The 21,522-nt window shown below is 34.1% G+C and overlaps 1 protein-coding gene across 1 annotated transcript; it reads right to left on the minus strand.

The window, feature by feature from the left end:
* Positions 1-2,191: 2,191 nt before the first annotated feature.
* Positions 2,192-20,996, minus strand: LOC141401235 (larval serum protein 1 beta chain-like). Its single transcript, XM_073981306.1, has 3 exons — positions 20,855-20,996; positions 4,424-4,680; positions 2,192-4,364 (listed from the first exon to the last, which is right to left on the minus strand). Exons 2-3 carry the CDS (start codon positions 4,622-4,624, stop codon positions 2,226-2,228), a joined length of 2,340 nt encoding a protein of 779 aa, XP_073837407.1. The 5' UTR covers positions 4,625-4,680; positions 20,855-20,996; the 3' UTR covers positions 2,192-2,225.
* Between the last annotated feature and the right edge of the window lie 526 nt (positions 20,997-21,522).

Genomic DNA, 21,522 nt, shown 5'->3' on the forward strand with positions numbered 1-21,522 from the left:
GCATATTAGATGTGGTGCTAGACAAAGGCTGAGTTTGAAAAGTTTGCAGTTGTGAAGAGACACTAGGCTGACTTGATAGTAAAAAGGCTTCAAAAATACTTCACAACTGCAAATTTGAAATAAGTTTAGTATAGCATATTCAATTTAGTTTAAATTTTGAGTTTTTTCATATTTTGCATCAAAATATGAGTTTTTTCGAGTTTTTCATATGTTCTAACTATTAAAGTGGTCAAACACAAACCGTAAAAAACCAAAAAATGACTTTCCTTTTTCACTTGCAAACAATTTTCGATCATCAAGCTTAACTCTAAAACGAGAAAATGAATAAAAAATCATTAAAAATTATCCTCCCCTTTACAGGCAAAATTTAAAAAAAATTAAATTTTGTTATGGGTACATAAGGACACTCTCAGGCAACATTCCGTGAGAACGGAACTTGATTCCATGCTGTTCCATAAAAGTTCTAGTCCAATAAATTTTGAATTTTACTAAAATTTAGTATCTGAGGAAAAATAAAATAGCTCACTTTGTTCTTTCTCCAGAAATTTGCAAAAATTGAGAAAAAAATGTTCGTCTTTAGAAGCACACCACGCCCACACCTTCCAAAATTTTAACCTAAGTTTTCGGTTTCCTTAGTTTCAATATGTTTACTATCCAATCCCATATGGAAATTGACAATCAGTGACGACAAAGAATTGGGATTTTGATCAGGAAAATCGATTTCTGAACTATTATTATATTCCATAGCTGATTAGATGCAGCATTAAAAAAACACCTGACGCGGGCTTCCACGAAAATCGAATGACAGTTGTAAATTTTTAACCAAAAAACAGATATTTTAGAAAAAAATTACGCACACAAAATTTCGACTTTAAGCGCATTTTAAGGTTACACGCACAATTTACGTATGAAATCGGGTGTACAAAAGGACATATAAATCCAGCTTGGCGTCGAATTTTCTAGGGATTTCTCAAAAAAATCACTTGCGTTTAAATTAAAAATCGTGATAAAATTAAATGGCGTTTTATTTGAGGGATTCTTATAAAAATAATTAACTGATTCATTATTATTAGACTCTTTATTCAGAGTATATAAAGCATTGTTGTTTAAGTGCTAGGTAGGCGGACCATCATCCCATCATTAAAAGGAAGGGTAAGAGAAAAATTAATTTAGTGCATTTATAAATAAAGCACAGTAACTTCCCAGCAAACCAAAGGTCGGATATCCGACACGTCTGAACAATTTCGGAACAAAATCGTTCAGATTTCGTTCCGTTTTCTAAACGATTTTTCCGGGGCGAAATAGTTCAGATTTTGTACCGATTTCGTTCCGATAGCGGAGCGAATGTCGGAAGTAAATTTCCCTTCCGAATTTCCCAAGGATTTTCTCCAGATTTCGTTAGGAAATCGGACCGAAATCGATCCGATGTCGTTCCGACATTTCGTTCCGAAATTATGTCAACCACTTCATACAGCTTTCGTTAAGATATCGTTACGATTTCGGATCCGATATCGGACGTAGCGTCCGAATTTTGATCCGATTTCGTTACGATATCGGTAAGATTGGTTTACTGGGTTATTTCTCTAGTTATTTCTTTTTTATTTTATATTAATATAAGCGCAGTTTTTACGAATACACTTTATTTTACCGAAATGCGTTTACAAGTTACGACATAGTCCAACTGTTCGCGTGATTCAATACTCCAAACCTCAGTTTCAACATAAGTTAAATTTCTACGAAAAGCCCGATATATGCATATGAGAGCTATAGCCTATTTCTATATAATTTTTCAATCTTGTTTCTAGACCAAATTTAATTTAAATCGGGTATGGTATGTTATTGTAGTTGGTTGTTTGCATGAATTTTGAACGGATATCTGTAGGCCAATACCCGAGAAAATATTTTAAAAGAAATCTGACCTTAACGATTTGACCTTGAATATTAAATTTGATGGATTTTATATGTTAACAGTGTTTTGTTCTTTATGCCAAGATCTATAACTGCCTCCGAGAGAAAATCAAATGGTTTGGAAGATATGAAGCTGACAAAATTGCCCCATTTGACACCATGACATTAATTCTTTGTGGGTACATAACAGCCAAAGTGCAAGTGATCTTAAATCTTTAAATATCGATTTAAAAAGGTTTTTTATTCTATTATCCAATTATTTTTAAAGAAAATACACGAGACATTTAATTTCCAAGCGATTTATTCAACCTTTACCTTTACTTAAAGTACTTAGTGTAATAGTTATCAAGGAATGTGTAATCAAATTTGCCAAAGTTCTTGTACTCGTCCTTCATATACATTTTAGTGGTATCTAAATGATAGATTTCCACATCTTTGAAGTACATGTTGGGTACATAGAAGTCAAATTCGTCGATTTTACGATCGAAGGGATAGAAGAATGGTTTAGAGTCGGTGAAACGGCTGCCAGTTCCAATGCCACAAGAATAGGTAACATCAAATGTGGAATATTGATGATTGGTTTCCTCATACGGTGACACCATAAAGAACATTCTCATTGGCATGCCCTTTTCCCAGCCACGAGGCAAGACCAGACGGTTGGGGAACGCGCAGTGCGGCTCAGTAATATCCAATGGCAAGTCATATTTGCCTTCGTATGCCATCATTACATAATGATACAACTCGGTGTAGGTAGTACGGTCCTTTTCAGTCCAGTAGAATTCATCGGAACTGTGCGAAATCATGTTCTTTCCTGGTTCTAAATCCACAACAATTTTATCGAGGGTGAAGAAATTTTCCCGATTTTCAGACATGGGAATGTAACGTCCGAATTCATCATATTTAGGAGCAATGAAAATACGAATAGCAGCTTTTTGGTGTTTATCCGATAAGATAGTGAAATCAAAAGTGAATGGTTTGTGGTTCAAACGCATTTGACGAGCCAACAGAGTCTTGTCCCAGACAAATTTGCCATCAACAAAGAACATTTTATCGTTCAACAAATTGGTAACATCGAAGTCAACCAGATCAAAGTATGTCACCAATTCACTTACATGCACATCCTTTATTTCAACTCCTGGGAACATTAGTTCATCCTTGGTGTAGGGTTTCAAATGGTCCTTGAAACGGAAGAATACGTCGGATATTTTCTTATGGAATGTGTAGGAAATAGGATCACGCAACATAGTTTCGAAGTTGAGGAAAATGTTTGGACTAACTTCCATATGATGGTAATCAACATCGGAAATTGACATAAAGGCATACATGTAGTAATAATTGAAGAAATATTTATCAAATACATCCATGTTACTCTGCAACATGCTGCCGATGAGTTCAATTGCCTCCGGTTTGCGCAAATCCACCATAGTACCATCATACATCTTATAATATCCGGAATCAACAATTTCTTCAATACGATGGAAAGCACCGCGTATTCTATTCAACATTTCAACGTTGGCAAAAGTTGTCATATCGTAGTAGTTCGGACGATAGCTGAAACCTACGCCATTGTAAGATATCAAATGGGGGACATAGCCATGCTCGATTTCACTCATCCAAAATACTTCTGGGATTTCACCATAACCATGAGACAAACGTTCCATATAGTAACGAGACATGAGCTTCTGAATATTGTATAGCCAGAATTCTCCACGACGGTCTTTGTTGAGACCAAATGTTTTGCCATCCAAGAAAAATGCATAGTCCATGTTCAAGTAGTACCAATACGAATTCCAACCCAAATCTTCTGTGAAATAGGAGAGAGCAGATTCCTTATTGTAAAAATCAATATCGCGGGTATAGTCTACAGGCATCCACCACATTTTCACGTCCTTAAGCATGCTGTTCCATTTAGGGTCCTGATTAAATTCGTATATGTTTTCACGTAACATGAAGTTTTCTTCGGCATACCAATGGCTCTTGTCAATACCCATTAGTTTCCACCACTGCCACATTTTCCAATCCTTCATGTACATGTATCCACCATTATTGTAGTTTTTGTTGTTCTTGTAGTAAAAGTCTTGGAACTCCTTTTCATACATTATGTACTTGCTCCACATATCGTAATCGAATTTCTCGGCTTCGTAAATAAACTTGCTATCGAAGAAATATTGTGGGAATATTTCATAGATGGTGGGAAGCATAAGGCCTTCGAAGTCATCACGATGAATGACGGCCAATGTGAGGGCATAAACGAACATTCCTTCGTTAACATGCATACGAGCCCAACAAACATTATGCATAAATGTTTCCCAGTCCTTGGCGAAGTAGAAGAAATTGAAGAGACCCCAGGCTTGTTTGTGATGGCTCTTTACCAAAGCACCAAAGAATTCACCACGTGGCAATAGTGCTCCCATCTTGTAGGCTTCCCAGAATTTCTCCATATGCTCGTCATAGTACTGAAAAATGAGATTTTTAATATTTCTAATTTTTAAATACGAAATGAAATTAAACTTACGCTGTAGTAGGACTTGTCAATTATAAATTTTTCTCCCAATTTAATCCATTCCTCGAACATCAAAGGATCCTCCACACGATAAACAATCTCGAAAAGGAACTTTTGTTTTTCCAAGAAATCCTTATTCGCAATCTTGACCTGCGACAAACTAGCCGCAGACACAATAGCCACCAGGGCTAGAAATGCGATTGCTATTTTCATATCGATTATTCCTCTAGCTAAGTTACCTTCGTCGTAAGCCCAAAGACTGTTGGTTGCTGAAACGAATTTAGCGTTTTTATACATTTAACTTATCAATAAAATTCTTCTAGATGACTTTGGACAATAGAAATAATTGCAAATCTTCACACAGATTTGAAACATGTCATAATATCTGATGCAATGTGTAGAAAGTTTGACCTTTCAGCGATAAGATTTTACGTTGGCCACTGAATATTCGAATGCACTTTTATTTTTATAAATATATTAAAAAAAAAGAGAAGTGACAAACAATACGTCTATATACATACTTACATACATATATCTCTGTCTATGTTTCTAAACAAAACATTAAAGCGTTGTTTTCGAAATTACTTTAATAGATTGTAACTCGCAATGTTGTACTGCTGTAATCAAACATACACTGGAGCTCACTTAAACTTTTATTTAGCCTTTCCCAAAAAGAATTGTCAGTATAGGCCCATGTTTATATATTACCCCCATAGAACCGTAACGCCCGTTTTCGGGTTTTAGCAAAATACGAAATGGCTTAAATTTAGTATTTAGTCTTCGCAAAGGGTATGAGCGTTTTTACACATTTAACTTATCAATAAAATTCTTCTAGATGACTTTTTTAGACAATAGAAGTACATAATTGCAATTCTTCACATAGATACGTGTCGTAATATCTGGCGCAAGGTCTACAAAATTTGAACTTTTAGAGATAATATTTTATGTTGTGCACCGAATATTCTAATGCATTTCTATTTTTATAAATAATATTTAATCTCAAATAAGTGACCAAAAATACGCCCAAATATTCATACATACATACATAATTCTGTACCTATATTTTCTTCTTTCAAAAAAACATGTGGGCAAAATACCCAATATAGCGATTAGAAAAAAAACTAGAATACTCGAGTTTTCACATATGTAGATTTAGAACGTGTCAATATCTGATGCAAAATGTACAAAGTTTGACCTTTTAGAGATAAGAATGTATATACATACGTACATATGTATGTTTGTGCCTTTACTTTCTTCCTTCTAAACAGAAACATAAAAATACCCGAATACACGTGTCCTGTTTCTCTAAGGATATGCTAACCGACTCGCTTTAATGTGCATCATTCATTCTAAAATAAGAACAAAATAACTTTACTAAATTGTAAATCGTAATTTGAATGATGTACTAGTAGAATGAGTAGAAATTCAATTTGTGATATTTTATACCGGTTAAAATATATTTTTGATATCACAATATATATCCACAATGACCTATTTTTGAAATACACAAAATCGCGTGCATTTCCAAACAATATGTATGGTACAAGTGCACTTTCTTAGAAGATAGATCTTCAATAAACTCACAATGTTCCCTTTGAAACATGTCATAACATCAAACATTTTTTCAACGGTGGCAAAATACACCTCAGATCTTCAATAAACTCACAATGTTCCCTTTGAAAATTTGTATATAGCATTTAAATTTGTTCAATAAAATTGGAGCAATTCCCCGGTCAGGCAACATCAAACATTTTTTCAACGGTGGCAAAATACACCTCAGTAATGTTGGCGACATTTTCTGAGTATTTCAGCCATATAAAACTTCTCTAAAAGTGGTGTCTTAGGACACGCCCTCGGCGATAAACTGTAGGTCCCAAGCTTAATGTGATAAGGTGGCAGAATCCAAAAAAAAGTATTTCTTACAATAAGCTTATTTGTTCCATAAAGGAATTTTGATTTGCTGAAATCTAATTCCCAGGGACAGTGGTGTAGGGTATCACATGATCGGCCCCGTCGGACTATAACCTTTGCATACTTGTTTGTTGTGTATAATAAGTTTAAAAAAATACAAAATCTAAAATAGACATGCACAAACCAGTACGAATTATTCTTAATCACAGTCATAGTTTGAACATCAGCAAATAAATGGGGTCTTTGCAAATTTGAATTTAATTTGTGAACGCAACCTTACACTAATCATAGAACTGTCATGTCAATTTATTCCATAAACTCAAATCGTGGTAAATAGACATGCACAAACCAGTACGAATTACTCTTAATCGCAGTCATAGTTTGAACATCAGCAAATAAATGGGGACTTTGCAAATTTGAATTTAATTTGTGAGCGCATCCTTACACTAATCATAGAACTGTCATGTCAATTTATTCAATAAACTCAAATCGTGGTAAAGTACACGAACGAATAAAGTCTGGTATAAATTATTACCGAAATTCGGAATCGGTGACTGCAACTTTAAGAACGTTATCTTTAAAACTCATTTTTTCCTGGGTATTACCATTTCGGAGATACATACATATACATATATGTTAAAATTGGGACGTTGCTCTGACTTGATCGCCTGCTTCCAGAAAATGTTAGTCATGTCATTGTTTTATAAAGTAGTAAAATCTAGAAAAAACCTAAAAATGGTAAAACCTTGAAAAAAATCTTAAAAGTCAATCTTGTAGAGAATTTTCACAGCTATAACATTTTCTTTGGTCCGATTTCGATAGGACTTGCCGTTTCGAGCAAAATCCTAAATTAAATATCCTACAAATGTGACCTATTTTCAGAATCCACAAAAACTTCCCAGGTGGAAGCACATTTATTTAAAATTAGTTCAGGCGCACCGCGACTAGCAGATTCGGGTCTACGTTGATGACCAGACCTTTACGACTCATTTCTTCGGGTCCATTGTCCAACTAAGTTATTTATTCATTGAGGATTTTAAATTTATCAACAGATTTCATATGTAATCTTTCTTTTCTCTAAGGGACTTTGTCGGATTTTTCCGCCCAATGAAGCTGCAGATAATCGTCCCTCTTTGAAAAAAAAATTAAGTCGAATCCTTCCGCTTATTGAGACGTATGTACATTATGGTTATGACTTTTTTTCAACCTCATATCCCAGCATCATATTTTAATGAGCTTTTACGTAAGATTACATAAAATCTTAGTTAAAAACTCGATTAAAAAGCTTCCGCACTAAAATCATTTAACGTTTTTATTTATAAGAACTTTGGACAATTTTTGAAGTCGCTGTAAGCAGATATATAATAAAAATTACATAACCGTTTGTTTCTCACTAATTTGATCATCATTACATATACACTCCACGTCAGTAGAATAGAACACCTAAATTTCTGTTAATGTTAGCTTATTTATCCCGAAGCGAATGAATCTGCGTTTTTCATCTTGAGGGGATTTAAAGTCTATGATGTTCCGCATCAAATACAGAAAAAATTATGTTTCTAGCTCTTCGCGAAATGATGTATAAAAATAGCGGTTGTCTTCATATCAGATTATCTTTCTATAAATGTGGAGCATATTTTCAAACCTTTAAACGGCAGACTTGTTCGCGGAAAAATCATTTTATTGAACAAAACATATAGGTTTTTATGAGAAATTTTGACGTTTTCAATAATTATTTTGAAAATAGTCCATATTATCAGCATCCGAAGCACTCGATTGTATCCGTCGAGGTTGTCTGTGCCATATTCTATCTTATTGTGCAGAAATATGACATAACTGCGCGACTCCTATTGATATTTCGAGATGTTTCAATTATCTGTCATTTTAAACCCTGCTACGCTGTTATTTCGGTTTCCACGGACTTATTTATAGGATTTCTTTGGAGAAAAATGATTAGAAAGCCTTGCTTTATCGATTGAACGAAAACTCGGCGTTAATATCGCAAAAATTCGCGAAAATAAAATGACTGTTCTATCCTGATGACCAAAAATAAATGCCTATTTTTCATAGTACTATCGGAAAATTTATCAGAAAATCATTTCGCGAAGAGCTGGAAACATATTTTTTCTGTGTTTGATTCGGAACTTCATAGACTTTAAATCCCCAGAAGATTAAAAACGCAGATTTATTCGCTTCGGGATAAATAAGCTAACATTAACAGAAATTTAGGTGTTCTATTCTACTGACGTGCAGTGTATATGATTTTATCTATTGTATATTTGAGATTGGTGATAAGTGACTGACTGACTCATCATCAACGCCCAGCTAAAACGGCTAAAGCTAGGAGCTTGAAATTTTACCAGTAGATAACTGTTGGTGCAAATGTGCGAGATAAGGGCGGGTTTTGCAAAATTCGTCCTGGAACCACAAAAAATAACAATAACAAACATCCTTATTATTCACTGTTATTACTTACTTATGTACTTAGTTGGCAACACATTTGACAAATTAAATGCTATAATTTCTTAATACCGTAAAATATCACAAACAATTTCAAATTTTGTAGTTCACTTCTAGGCGCATTTATTTTATCGTAAACCAATATATATTGGAAAGACAATGAAGGTTGTTATTTTCCATTGCAACAGATGTCGCAGTTGGTGATAATGGTATAAACTTCAGTTAAGCTATAAAATTTTGATATAAGCTATATAATTTTGTTTTCACATAACAGGTGTCGCACAAAAGATTTTCTTTCGCTAAAATCCAGTTAGACAAAAAATGATTACAAAGGACGAATTTGTAAAAATTTTGATTTTCAATTTCAAATTAAAATAAAAATAGGTAAAAAAACTTTTTAAGTTAAACGGTTTTAAGTTAAAAAGTTTTTTTTACCAATTTTTATTTTCTAGTTTTTAGTTTTTATTTCGCATTCTGTTTAATTCGTTTAGTGCTTCATTATTGCAAGGTTTCTTGCCCGTTAGTTTATTGCAGTCCAACTCCTCCATACGTAGTCCCTGCAAAGATCTTACTCTACTAAGACCCACGTAGGCTTGACCTTCTTCAAACAGTTTCGCACCTAAGTATACGACTGCGTGATCCACAGTGCTGCCCTGCATTTTATGTATAGTAGAAGCCCATGATAGTATTAAAGGCAACATTCTTCTTTCAGCCGTCCCGTAATTGTACTTAGCTGGAAACTGTATGGCTTTCGGGTGTATAAGATGTACTGTATAGTGCACTGTATTCTTCTTGTCAAGCCCTTTTATTTGATACCCATATTGGTGGGATTGATAAAAAATTTTTATCAGCCATTTGGTAGCGGCGGCCATCTTAGATTTCAATTTTGCATAGTAAATTGTATTCTACTTGTTGAGACCTTTCATTTGATACCCATTTTGAGGGGATTGATAAAACCTAAGTTATACGCCATTTTGTAAAGGCCGCCATCTTAGATTTTAACTTTATATAGTACATTGTATTCTACTGGTTGAGCACTTTCATTTGACACCCATATTGATGGGATTGATAAAACCTACGTTATCCGCCATTTTGTAGCGGCCGCCATCTTGGATTTCAATTTTTTATAGTATATTGTATTCTGCTTGTTGAGCCCTTTCATTTGATACCCATATTGATGGGATTGATAAAACCTACGTTATCCGCCATTTTGTAGCGGCCGCCATCTTGGATTTAAATTTTTTATAGTATATTGTATTCTGCTTGTTGAGCCCTTTCATTTGATACCCATATTGATGGGATTGACAAAACCTACGTTATCCGCCATTTGGTAGCGGTCGCCACCTTGGATTTCAATTTTTTATAGTATATTGTATTCTGCTTGTTGAGCCCTTTCATTTTATACCCATATTGATGGGATTGATAAAACCTACGTTATCCGCCATCTTGGATTTCAATTTTTTATAGTATATTGTATTCTGCTTGTTGAGCCCTTTCATTTGATACCCATATTGATGGGATTGATAAAACCTACGTTATCCGCCATTTTGTAGCGGCCGCCATCTTGAATTTATAATGATAATGAATAAATATAATTGTATTGTCACCAAAATCCAAAGTGTATACAAAATTTCAGATTAATCGGTTGACAGGAAGAGGGTGAAATTTGAATTACTAAATTTGACCCAAGAATAAATAATAAATAAATATATATAATAACAAACGGGGTGAGCTAAATAAAACCATTTAACAAAAATGCTTTCAATAATATTTGGTTTGTTGTACATATGAGTTGTTGAAGACAAAATTAGGGTATTAAATTCAGAAATCGGTCAGAAATAACAAAAATAATTTCTATTAAAAAAATAGTTTTAATGTTGAGATTTTCTTTATAATTGAGTCACTTCCGCTAACGAAGTAGCGGGCACATGCTAGTATCATATATAACTGTATTTCTTTGAAAGTGGTCTGTGTGTGACCTTTTTCAATATTTAAATGGATTAAAAGTTATTTATTTATTTATTATAGTCAATGGAAAATTCAATTCCTTACAGACTAAGATTACAATATTATTGTTGAAAAGCAAAATAAATTGTTGATTTAAATACCTGTTTTGAAGTGCTAAATTCAATGCTGGTCTTCATATCTTTTTGAAACTTAATATTTAAATAGTTTAAGCTTGACAAGGTACGATGCAACGAAATGTTGAACAAATCGGTATATCTTAAACTTCTTGGCGGCACAGAAAATGGAATTAAGGCCAACAGTTCTGGCGAATCAACATGATTATTAATTAAATCATAAATAAATGTGGCAGATTGACATTTTGTTCGACAATCTAGGCTCTGTAAACCCAATAACAAACATCTGGATCGATATGTTGGGAGGTTTAGGAAGAAGAGTGATTTAAGAGCAAACTTAGTAAAAAGCTTTTGAATGCGCTCAATACGTGATACATGCGAAATATGACAAGGATCTCAGACGATGGAAGCATATTCTAACTTTGATCTAACAAAACTTGTATACAACAACTTAATAGTGCAGGGATCAGAAAATTCATGGCAATTTCTTTTTATGAATGCAAGGGCTTTGTATGCTTCAGAAACTATGTGCTCAATATGTGGAACAAAAGATAACGAGCAGTCAAAAACTACTCTAAGGTCACGAGTTGATGTCAATTTGTTGAGTGCACAGCTTCCAATTTTAAATGAAGATTGGATGGGATTTATTAATCTATAAAACGATAAGTGAAAGCATTTCGATAGATTTAAAATTAGCTTATTTTCCAAACACCAATTTAGAACATTGTCTAGATCATTCTGCAAATCTAAGATGTCAGCAAAAGACTCCAGTTTATGAAATATTTTTAGGTCATCGGCGTAAAGAAGAAAATTAGATTTTTTAAAGCAGGACGAAATCTTTAATAAATAAGTTAAAGAGTAACGGGCCTAACAGGCTACCCTGAGGCACCCCCGATGTTTGAATGTAAGGAGTAGAAACGAAATTCTCAACCTTAACTGAACACCATCTATTGTGCAAATAAGAAGAGATCCATCGCAGAAAGTTAGAATGGAATCCGATTTGCTGTAACTTAGCAAGCAAAACATGATGTGATACTTTATCAAAAGCTTTAGCAAGATCTGTATATATGGCTTCAACTTGAAAACGACGCTCAAAGGCTGATAAACAGAATTCAATGAAAAGAATCAAATTAGATGTTGTGGATCTTCCAGGAAAAAAACCATGCTGGTGTGGCGAGATAAAAGACTTACATAGGAAAAAAAAAAATTCTTATGGATAACCTGCTCAAATAATTTTGAGACACAAGATAATTTTGCAATAGGTCTGTAACAAGTTACATCATCCCTCTTACCACTTTTAAATATTGGCGTAATCGATGCAATTTTCCATCTATCAATGAAAATGCCTTCTTTAATGGAGCGATTACAGATAAAAGTTAATATAGGAGCTATACAAGTAGAAGAGTTCTTAAGAAAATGCACGCAGAGCCCATCAGCATCAGTTTTAAAGCTATTTTTAATCTTTAAAATACCATCCAAAACATCCTCATTTAAGACTGATATGCTACCTACCTTAATCATAGATACATAGTTGGAATTAGTCCAGTTATTACATACTGGAGGATCGAAATTAGATTTAAAGAAATTTGCAAACATGTTGACAATATCAAAACCAGATTGTGAAGTGCAACCATTATACATGACAGTAGATGGAATATCAGATAACTTCTTTTTAGATTTGACGAAAGACCAAAACGATTTAGGATTGGCTTTAATTTCATTTTCTTTAGTTATGATGTATTGCTTGTATAGGAATTTATTTAAAAAATTAAATTCCCTTAAATAATGTTTATATTTGACTTCATCCTCAGGATCATTATACAACATAAAACGTTTATGGAACTTGTTTCTAAGATTTTTAAGGTTTTTAAGTCTTTTCGTGTACCACGGCAACTTGTAAGGCTTAGTTTTTTAACAGGGATATTATCTTTAAGAATACCTGTTACTTTTTCTATAAAAATATCATAACAATCGGAAGTTGATTTCTTATTGAACGCAGTAACCCAATCAATGGAACCTAGAATTGAATTCAGCACATTGAAATTACATAAATTATTATTTAGATCTGAACATTCTGGCGGTGAAAACTTTAAAAAATTAAAACAATCTATTTCTATAATAGTTGGTATATGATGAGCGTTGGGAGGGGAAATTGGCGTCAAACATTCATAAACGTTAAATTTAAATTCACTAGAAATAAAAATTAAATCTAGGAACCGGCGTAATTGATTACATAGTTTATTAATTTGTACAAGATTCAAACTTAATAAGGTATCAATACAATTGATTTCATGGCATTTACTGACATTTGTAGGAGTTAGAAAAAAATCGTTATCAAATTTAGACTAGCAAATATTCGGAATATTAAAATCTCCCAAAACACAAACACAGTCATTTGACCCAACATTGCCTTCCAAAGCAACAACATTATCAACATGTTTAGCATAAGTAGATTCACTGCTTCCAGGGGGAATATATGACAAACAAAGCAAAATACTAAAGTTTAGACCACGTATGCATACCGCTATTTGATCCAAAAGTCCATCGTCATCATTCAGGCAAACTAACGATGATTTATATTTAGATTTAACAGCAATTAGTACGCCACCGCCTCTAGAACAGCCCGTTCTTGTAATATGTCTATCTTTGCGATAGACAGAATATAGATTTAGATTGAAGAACTCAGCATCGAAAAAATCCTCGTTCAACCAAGTCTCAATAATGGCAATAACATCAAAGTCAGCTTTATTTGAAAAATCGAAGATAGCATTAGATTTGGTACGCATTCCAGACAAATTATGGTAATATATTTTTAAGCCATGCACCTCGTTTATCAGTGCGTCATTGGTTGCACTGCCTTCCTTTGAAAATTTACAAAGGGACGGACTTTAATTTCAGCAGGCCATAACTTGGGATTAGTTATGGCGTCATAAAATGTCGACGTAATACCAAGCTTGAAGTTGACCCTTTTTAAGCTATTGATGTCAACGTCTTTTTTGACCAACATATAACACTCCATGTTCGATTTATCAACATTGGCATTTTTTTCAATAAAATTTATAATTTGTTCACTTGTAACAGACGGCTTGAATGAAGATAAGTGAACCCACTTTTTAGGAATTACCACTGCTAATTCCGTACATTCACTATTTGCTCCAAATATAACGTTACGCCTCTTTTTCCTACGACCATGAGCATGCAACCAGTTTGAAGTAGTTTGCTGGTTCGTTTCAGACATATCCGCATTATCAACATCAACATTAGCATCTAATGTACAGTCGAAATCGCTTATAACGTCGTCGTTTACAACGTCATATCGCTTATAACGACGAAATCCAAAAGTCCCGAATTTCTGCCCTTTATATTCCACACAAATAAATATTGCTTATAACGTCATATCGGTTATAACGTCGGTTTTTTTGTGAAATATTTGAATTTTGCTATCGGTTATAACGTCGAACCCGACGAAGAAGAAAAAATTCTCTCAATATTTTGTTGTATGTATATTTTTTCAAACTCAAACAACAACAAAATACCAAACATATGCGCAACATGTTCGAAGATGGGGTTGAACCACTAAATTACGACTCATATGGAGACGCTCTGAAGTCAATAAAGCTTAAATTGTTGCCACCCAATGTCACATTTGTTTTCAACCCATGGACCAAGGTGTATTAAAATCACATTGCCGGAATCGGAAAATATCCACTATCCTGCAAAAATAGGAAAGGATCAAATTACGAAATTAAATGTGTGGGATGCCGTGTTATTGTTAGATGAAGGATGGCAAAATGTAACGTCGTCTGCCATTGCTAATTGTTTTCATCATGCGCGATTGTCAATGGTCCTTTAAACGATTCTGAAGATATTTATATTCTTTCTCATTTCTCCCAGCACGTAGAAGATATTGATGAATAAGTTCCCATTGATGACAATGTTTTCAATGACGACATAATATTGGAAGATGGAGACAATTCTAACGAAGAAATTGAGGATACTACAGAACCAGAATTTTAATTACCGTCAGTGTCAGAGGCATGTCTAGCTGTAGAAACACTTCAAATATTTATTTACTCAGAAGATGTTACAAGTAAAGAATGTGTTTTAAAAGACCCTTTCAAAACTCAGATCGGAGTTAAATTTAAAGCTTATGTTGGAATTCAAAAGCGCAAATTAAAACATATAACAGGCTGTTCACGTTCGTGAAGCGCCGTTGATTTCGGATAAGTGGGCGGCGGAACCGATCTGGTAACCCTGTTTCAAAGGATCAATTTTTTTATATGGCAACACCTTATGAAGATGTCACTAGCCATATTTTTTGTTGTAATGCCATTTTTTAGTTATAGTCGATCTTGTTCTTTTAGCGCAAAGACGCTTTCGATTAAAAATAATTATATTCGAATATTTTGGAATTGTTTAAAATAAATAACTTGAATAAATTTGTGAAGTTCGATAGCTCAATAAAAGGAAAGTGTTTCCATTTAAAACTGATCTTGTTCGGAAATAAAAAAAGTGTTTTTTATTCTTTTTGTTTCATTTGCAAGTGTTGTGCCTTTTTTCCTCTTTTTGGTTGGCTCCAGTTTTGCTCCCCAGCTGTCGCTTTACTTTGTTGTTGGGATTTTGCCCAAATTGTTTAGAAGCTAAACACAGGCTATTTTAAAGATAACCAGATAACCATATCCCATATTTGCGTAATTATATCTGCTGAAGAAAGTATTTAATATAGTTATTTTTTATTTTGTGTTTAAGTCATACATACGTATGCATATAGATGAAAAAGTACTAAAACAATGTATTTATACCCAAAAGTCGCTCTACATAATATAATTTCACCTCTTTTATAAGTATCGTTTATAACGACTATCGCTTATAGCGTCCGATTTTGGTCGGTCCCTTGACCGACGTTATAAGCGATTTCGACTGTATTTAAAGATGACAAGGAAGAAGCATAAGACACAACACGTTGTTTACTGCTTTGCATAGATGAATGTTTGACAGCAGCAGCAGGTATATTTGCACTTTGTACCATACCAATAACTTCAAGGCTACAAACTGTAGCGTTGTTATTGTTAGATTTCAGTTGCGGTGGATGACTTTTCTCAATCTGTTTATTATTCTTTAGCGCTTGCTTCAATTCTCGAATTTCTTCACTCACTGAAGAGTCGATAAACTCTTTAAGTTCTCTTACTTCAGTTTTTAATGAAGAGATGCCAGCAATTAAGTCAGCCTTAATGCATAAACATTCATTGCAATTAAAAACAATGTTTTTCTTATTAATAAAAATATCGCCAATATTCACATCGACACCCGCACAAAAGCAATGGAATTTAGCTTTACAAACATGGCATCTAATAAACTTTCCATTTAAAGGTTTAAAGCACTTTGCGCAAAGAGAATTAGGAGGGGGATCCATTATAACACGTCATAACTATTCAACCGTCAACAGTTTTAGTTATTAATAGGCAAAACGTCATTCATTCGCGCAACAGAAAATAATTTTTAATAATAATTGTTCCATTTCATCGTATTTTTTCACAAATATACACTCAACGTCAGTATAATAGAACACCTAAATTTTTGTTAATGTTAGCGTATTTATCACAAAACGAATGAATCTACATTTTTATACCCTCCACCATATGGAGGGTATCATTAAATTTGTCATTCCGTTTGTAAATATATTATTGATCAGCATAAAATTCTATGTCGATTTAACCATGTCCGTCTGTCCGTCTTTCTGTCCGTTGAAATCAAGATACAGCTCGCAATTTTAAAGATAGAGAGTCAATATTTGGTACAGAAGTTTTTAATACTTGCAGGATGGTTGGTATTGGAAATGGGATATATCGTTTTGATATAGCCCCCATAGAACGGTACCTCCCGATTTTCGCTATTTTTAAGGTATTAGCTTCCTTATCCTACCAAAATGGCTGAACTTTGGTACATAGTCTTCCTTGGGGGTATAAAACTTTCCCCCAGAATTTTGTCGGTATCGGTCCACGCCTTCATATAGCCCCCATAGAACAGTACCTCCCGATTTTCGCTATTTTTAGGGTATTAGCTTCATTATCCTACTAAAATGGCTGAAATTTGGTACGTAGTCTTCCTTGGGGGTATAAAACTTTCCCCCCGAATTTTGTCGGTATCGATCCACGCCTTCATATAGCCCCCATACAACGGTACCTCCCGATTTTCGGTATTTTGAAGGTTTTAGCTTCATTGTCACACCGAAATGGCTGAAATTTGGTACTTAGTTACGTTAAACGTTGTGGCCTCAATATTCTACCGAAATGGCTGAAATTTGGTATTTAGACTTTGTTGAAGGTACTCCTTTAAATGTGTCGGTATAGGTCCACGCCTTCACATAGCCCCCATGGAAAGGTACCTCCCGATTTTCCGTATATTGAAGGTTGTGGCTTCAATATTCCACCAAAATGGCTGAAATTTGGTATTTAGGCTTCAATGTGATATAAAACTGTTCGCCAGAAATTTGTCTGTACACGTCCACGCTTTCATATTGCCCCATTTCCGACTAAAATTCGTCGGTATAGGTCCACGTTTCGATATAGCCCCCTTAGAACGGTACCTCCCGGTTTTCGTAATACTGAAGATTGTGACGTCAATATCCCACCGAAATGGCTGAAATTCGTTATTTAGTCTTCCAAGAGTTATAAAATATTCCAGAAGAGTACTATCAGCATAGGTCCACGTATTTCTATATCCCCATAGAAGCGTACTTCTTGATTTTCGGTATTTTTTAAGTTTTAGCCAAATTCTCTTACCGATATATATAGGAAATTTGGTATTTAGTCGTCTAAAAACTTTCAGTCAGAAATTCGTCGGTATAGATCGACGTTTTGAAATAGCACCCATAGAACGGCGCCTCACATTGTTTTACCGAAATTGCTGAAATTTAGTATTAAGTCTTCTTCATACACGAAAGGAAACTAATTATTCCATTTTACTTCAATACAACTTGTGGTGGAGGGTATAACAAGTTTGGCCCGGCCGAACTTAACGCATTTCTTGCTTGTTTAATCTTGTAGACTTAGCTGCTGGCCATTCTAGCCAATGTTATTTCATCTGTTATTAACAGTGTATTTACTACATTGTTAATATTATAATAAATAAATAATCTTGTAGGGATTTAAGGTCTATGATGTTCCATATCAAACACAGAACAAAATATGTTTCTAGCCCTTCGCGAAATGATTTTCTTATTATTTTTCCGATAGTACTATGAAAAATAGTCATTTATTTTTGGTCATCAGGAAGAATAATATTTTTTTCGCGAATTGGTGAGATATTAAAAAAAGGCTTAAATTGACATCCTTTGACTTTGAATTTTATGTGTTCTTATTTTGGTGTCCGCGACTGTTCTCAACAGTGTTATGTTGTAATATAAATTGACCAAGTTATGCTCTCCATACTGGATTTTACGAATATAGTAGTTTTTTTTTTTAACTGAACTCCCATATCTAAGCCCCGTTTTCGCGGGAAAACACAGTCAGGTTTTAGGTTTTGTATGTTGCTTTTAAAAAATTTTACAATTTCCCTCAGTGTATTAAAATAGCGGTTGTTTTCATATCAGTTTACCTTTCTGTGAATGTGGAACATATTTTTAAACTTGTAAACGACAGACTTGTTCGCGGAAAAATCATTTTATTTAACAAAACTTCAAGTTTTTTTATAAGAAATTTTGACGTTTTTCATAATATTTTTGAAAATGTTCCATCCGACGAGGTTGGCTGTATCATATTGTGAAGAAATATGACATAATTGCGTGACTCCTACTGATATTCCGAAATGTTTCAATTATCTGTCAATTTAAGCCTTTTAAGCTGTTATTTCGTGTCTGAGGAATTATTTATAGGTAGTTTTTTTTTTGTGAAAAATTATAAGAAAACTCTACTTTATCGACTGAAAGAAACTACGTTAATATCTCACCAATTTGCAAAAAAATTATTATTAAAAATATTGCATATAAAATCAACTAAAACCCTTTAAAATAGCTTTACGTAACGCTACACAACATTTTTAACTTTCATGATTTTTGGTCAAGGTTTTGGTATACCCCCCATTGATGTACGCTATATCTGTCCAATTTTGATAAAATTTGTGACCAGATTCGGTCTAGCAATAAGTTTGCCAAATTAAACTAAAATCGGTTTAGAAATAATTTCGCCAATTTATATTGAAATCGTGTGGGTGTAAGCTATAATATAGTTGGCCCGCCCGACCTTGATCTTTTCGTTTCTGGTTATTAATACAACACAAACAAAATGAACTATCATAACTAAGCTCGCATCTTAAATCATTAAATACCAATCTAAATATGTTTTCTTGTTTAATTCTATCATGCATTCATTTTCGCAGGGGCATCGCGAGTGCCGTTCCGTAATATTATTTATGTTTGATATGACCGCATTGTTATTATTTTTACTTTGATGTATGTATTTGTATAGCCTGATAATGAAAATGCGAATATTTACTATCAAACATAGTTTTATTGTTTTCTTAAGTAGTCCCCAGCATGATTTATACAATTTTTCTTGCTCTCAAACCAATTGTTGAAGCACTTTTTCCACTCCGATTGAGACACCACCAAAACATGGTTTTTGAACGCTTTTACAGCATATGCCGATTGCTAGTATTTTTCGGGCTCATACGCATAGCTGCATGATTCGCCACCTGAATCCATCTTATAAACGTCTTATGAAGCACCGCGAAGCTTCATGCACCGATCAAAACAGGATCCAACGAGAAAAACCAATTTTTGCAGTCAGGTGCTCGTGCAATATCAAATGTTAGTTGGTGGAATAAATGCCCAAGAATGCCTCTATCTCACGGTATGTAACATGGCGATCTTGCATTATCCATTTATGCGCTGCTTATTTTTTTGGTACAACGGCCGTTTTTGGACGACCCTCACGACCTTCGTATCTGTCAAACATTCCAAAAAATATGTCAAATGGGGCCTGGAAACACTGCGTATGGCATAGGCCAGAAACTTTTCTAGTTCCCTTCGTATATGTGATAAATAGAACTAATTTATTTCATTATACCCATTTCCATTCCATTTTTCCATTTTTTTGTAATCACGCTACAGGTCTCAATTTTGATCGGATCGTCACGAAATTTTGGGGTTAATGGGGGTCCTACAGAGGAAGAAGTCTATTGATTTTGCTGATGGTCGGATAATATTCAAGGGTCGGAATGGGCAAAAAACTTATTTGGAGAAAAAGTCAACGTCTTATTTCAAAGCGAATATCTCCGCTTCTATATGGGGTATATCAAAAGCTAAACCCGTTAATGAAAGTAGAAAATATCACCATTCTAACGATGTAACGCCAGTTGTCGCAAAAGCCGCTAATAGAACGCAACTTTTCATTTTTGCGATTTTAATAATAATGACGAATATCACAGCTTTGGTTTGGGAGCTTCCAAAAGCAAAGTCTGACTATTAAAGTAGAAAATCCCATCTTTACAATGGTGTAAAGCTGGTTGGCGTAGGTGGCCAAATAACGGAGATATCGCAATAGTCGGTTATACATCCCATTTTTAATTTTTTGTAATCACGCCACACGTCGCAATTTTGATTGTATCGTCACGAAATTTTGGGTATTAATAGGAGTCCCACATAGGAAAAAAAATATTGCTTTTGATAATGGACGGATATTATACAGGGGTCGGAATGTGAAAAAAATTATTTGGAGAAAAGGTCGGTAATGCATCCCCTTTTTCATTTGTTTGTGCAATCACACTACAGTTTGGAATTTTGATCGGATCCTCACGAAATTTTGGGGGTTGATGGGGATCTCACAGAGAAAGAAGCGTATTGATGGTTGGTGTACATCCCACTTTTCCATTTTTTTATTTGAGTTGTACTGACGATGCATTCAAATGCGTTTCAACAAAATTGACCTGTATTAATGAAGACATTCAGACCAAAGGCGCTAAGCTATCCCAATTTTAATATTTTTATATTTACCAACCAAAAGCTTATGCACAGGGGTAGTGGTGTAGGGTATCACATAGTCGGCCCCGACCCGACTATATCCTTGGCTCACTTGTTTTTACACTACGTTTCGTTGGTTTGATTCCAACTTCTTCAGGAGTCTTTATTGAAAATCCTAAGACAAAACATTACATTAGTTCCAAATCATATTCGGAATTTCTTAGCTTACAGTTTTACTTACAGTTAGCTTCTTTTTACATAGTCGTGGTACTATTCTTTATTATAAAAAACTGGACTTCACAACACAAATTTTTGTATAAATAAAAATAATAATCAGAAACTGAAACAAAACTCAAACTTAATCACAGAACCGTTGATTGATTGTTCATATTGGTTGATATTTAGTATTGTCTTTGCCTTCTTTTGTATTCATACACATTTTCGTTTTTCTCTTATCGTGTATTTTCTATATTTTTAAAATCTGCTGCATGGCCCCACTGTTGTTTTTTTTTTTTAATTATAGAATCATGGAGATAAAAGTTTGCTCCCCCTGGTTTCTTAATCCCACAATATTTTCCAATACGGAAAATCCAAATTAAAAATTTTCCCTAAATGGACCATAAAAGACTTAACTACTTTTCAACAACGGCAGCCCATCAATGCCTACATCTAAGACAATGTAATCAGTATTCGCTAATATG

The sequence above is a fragment of the Musca autumnalis genome, unplaced genomic scaffold (assembly GCF_047663935.1).
Source record: "Musca autumnalis isolate F117 unplaced genomic scaffold, ASM4766393v1 scaffold_4, whole genome shotgun sequence".
NCBI lineage: Eukaryota > Metazoa > Arthropoda > Insecta > Diptera > Muscidae > Musca > Musca autumnalis.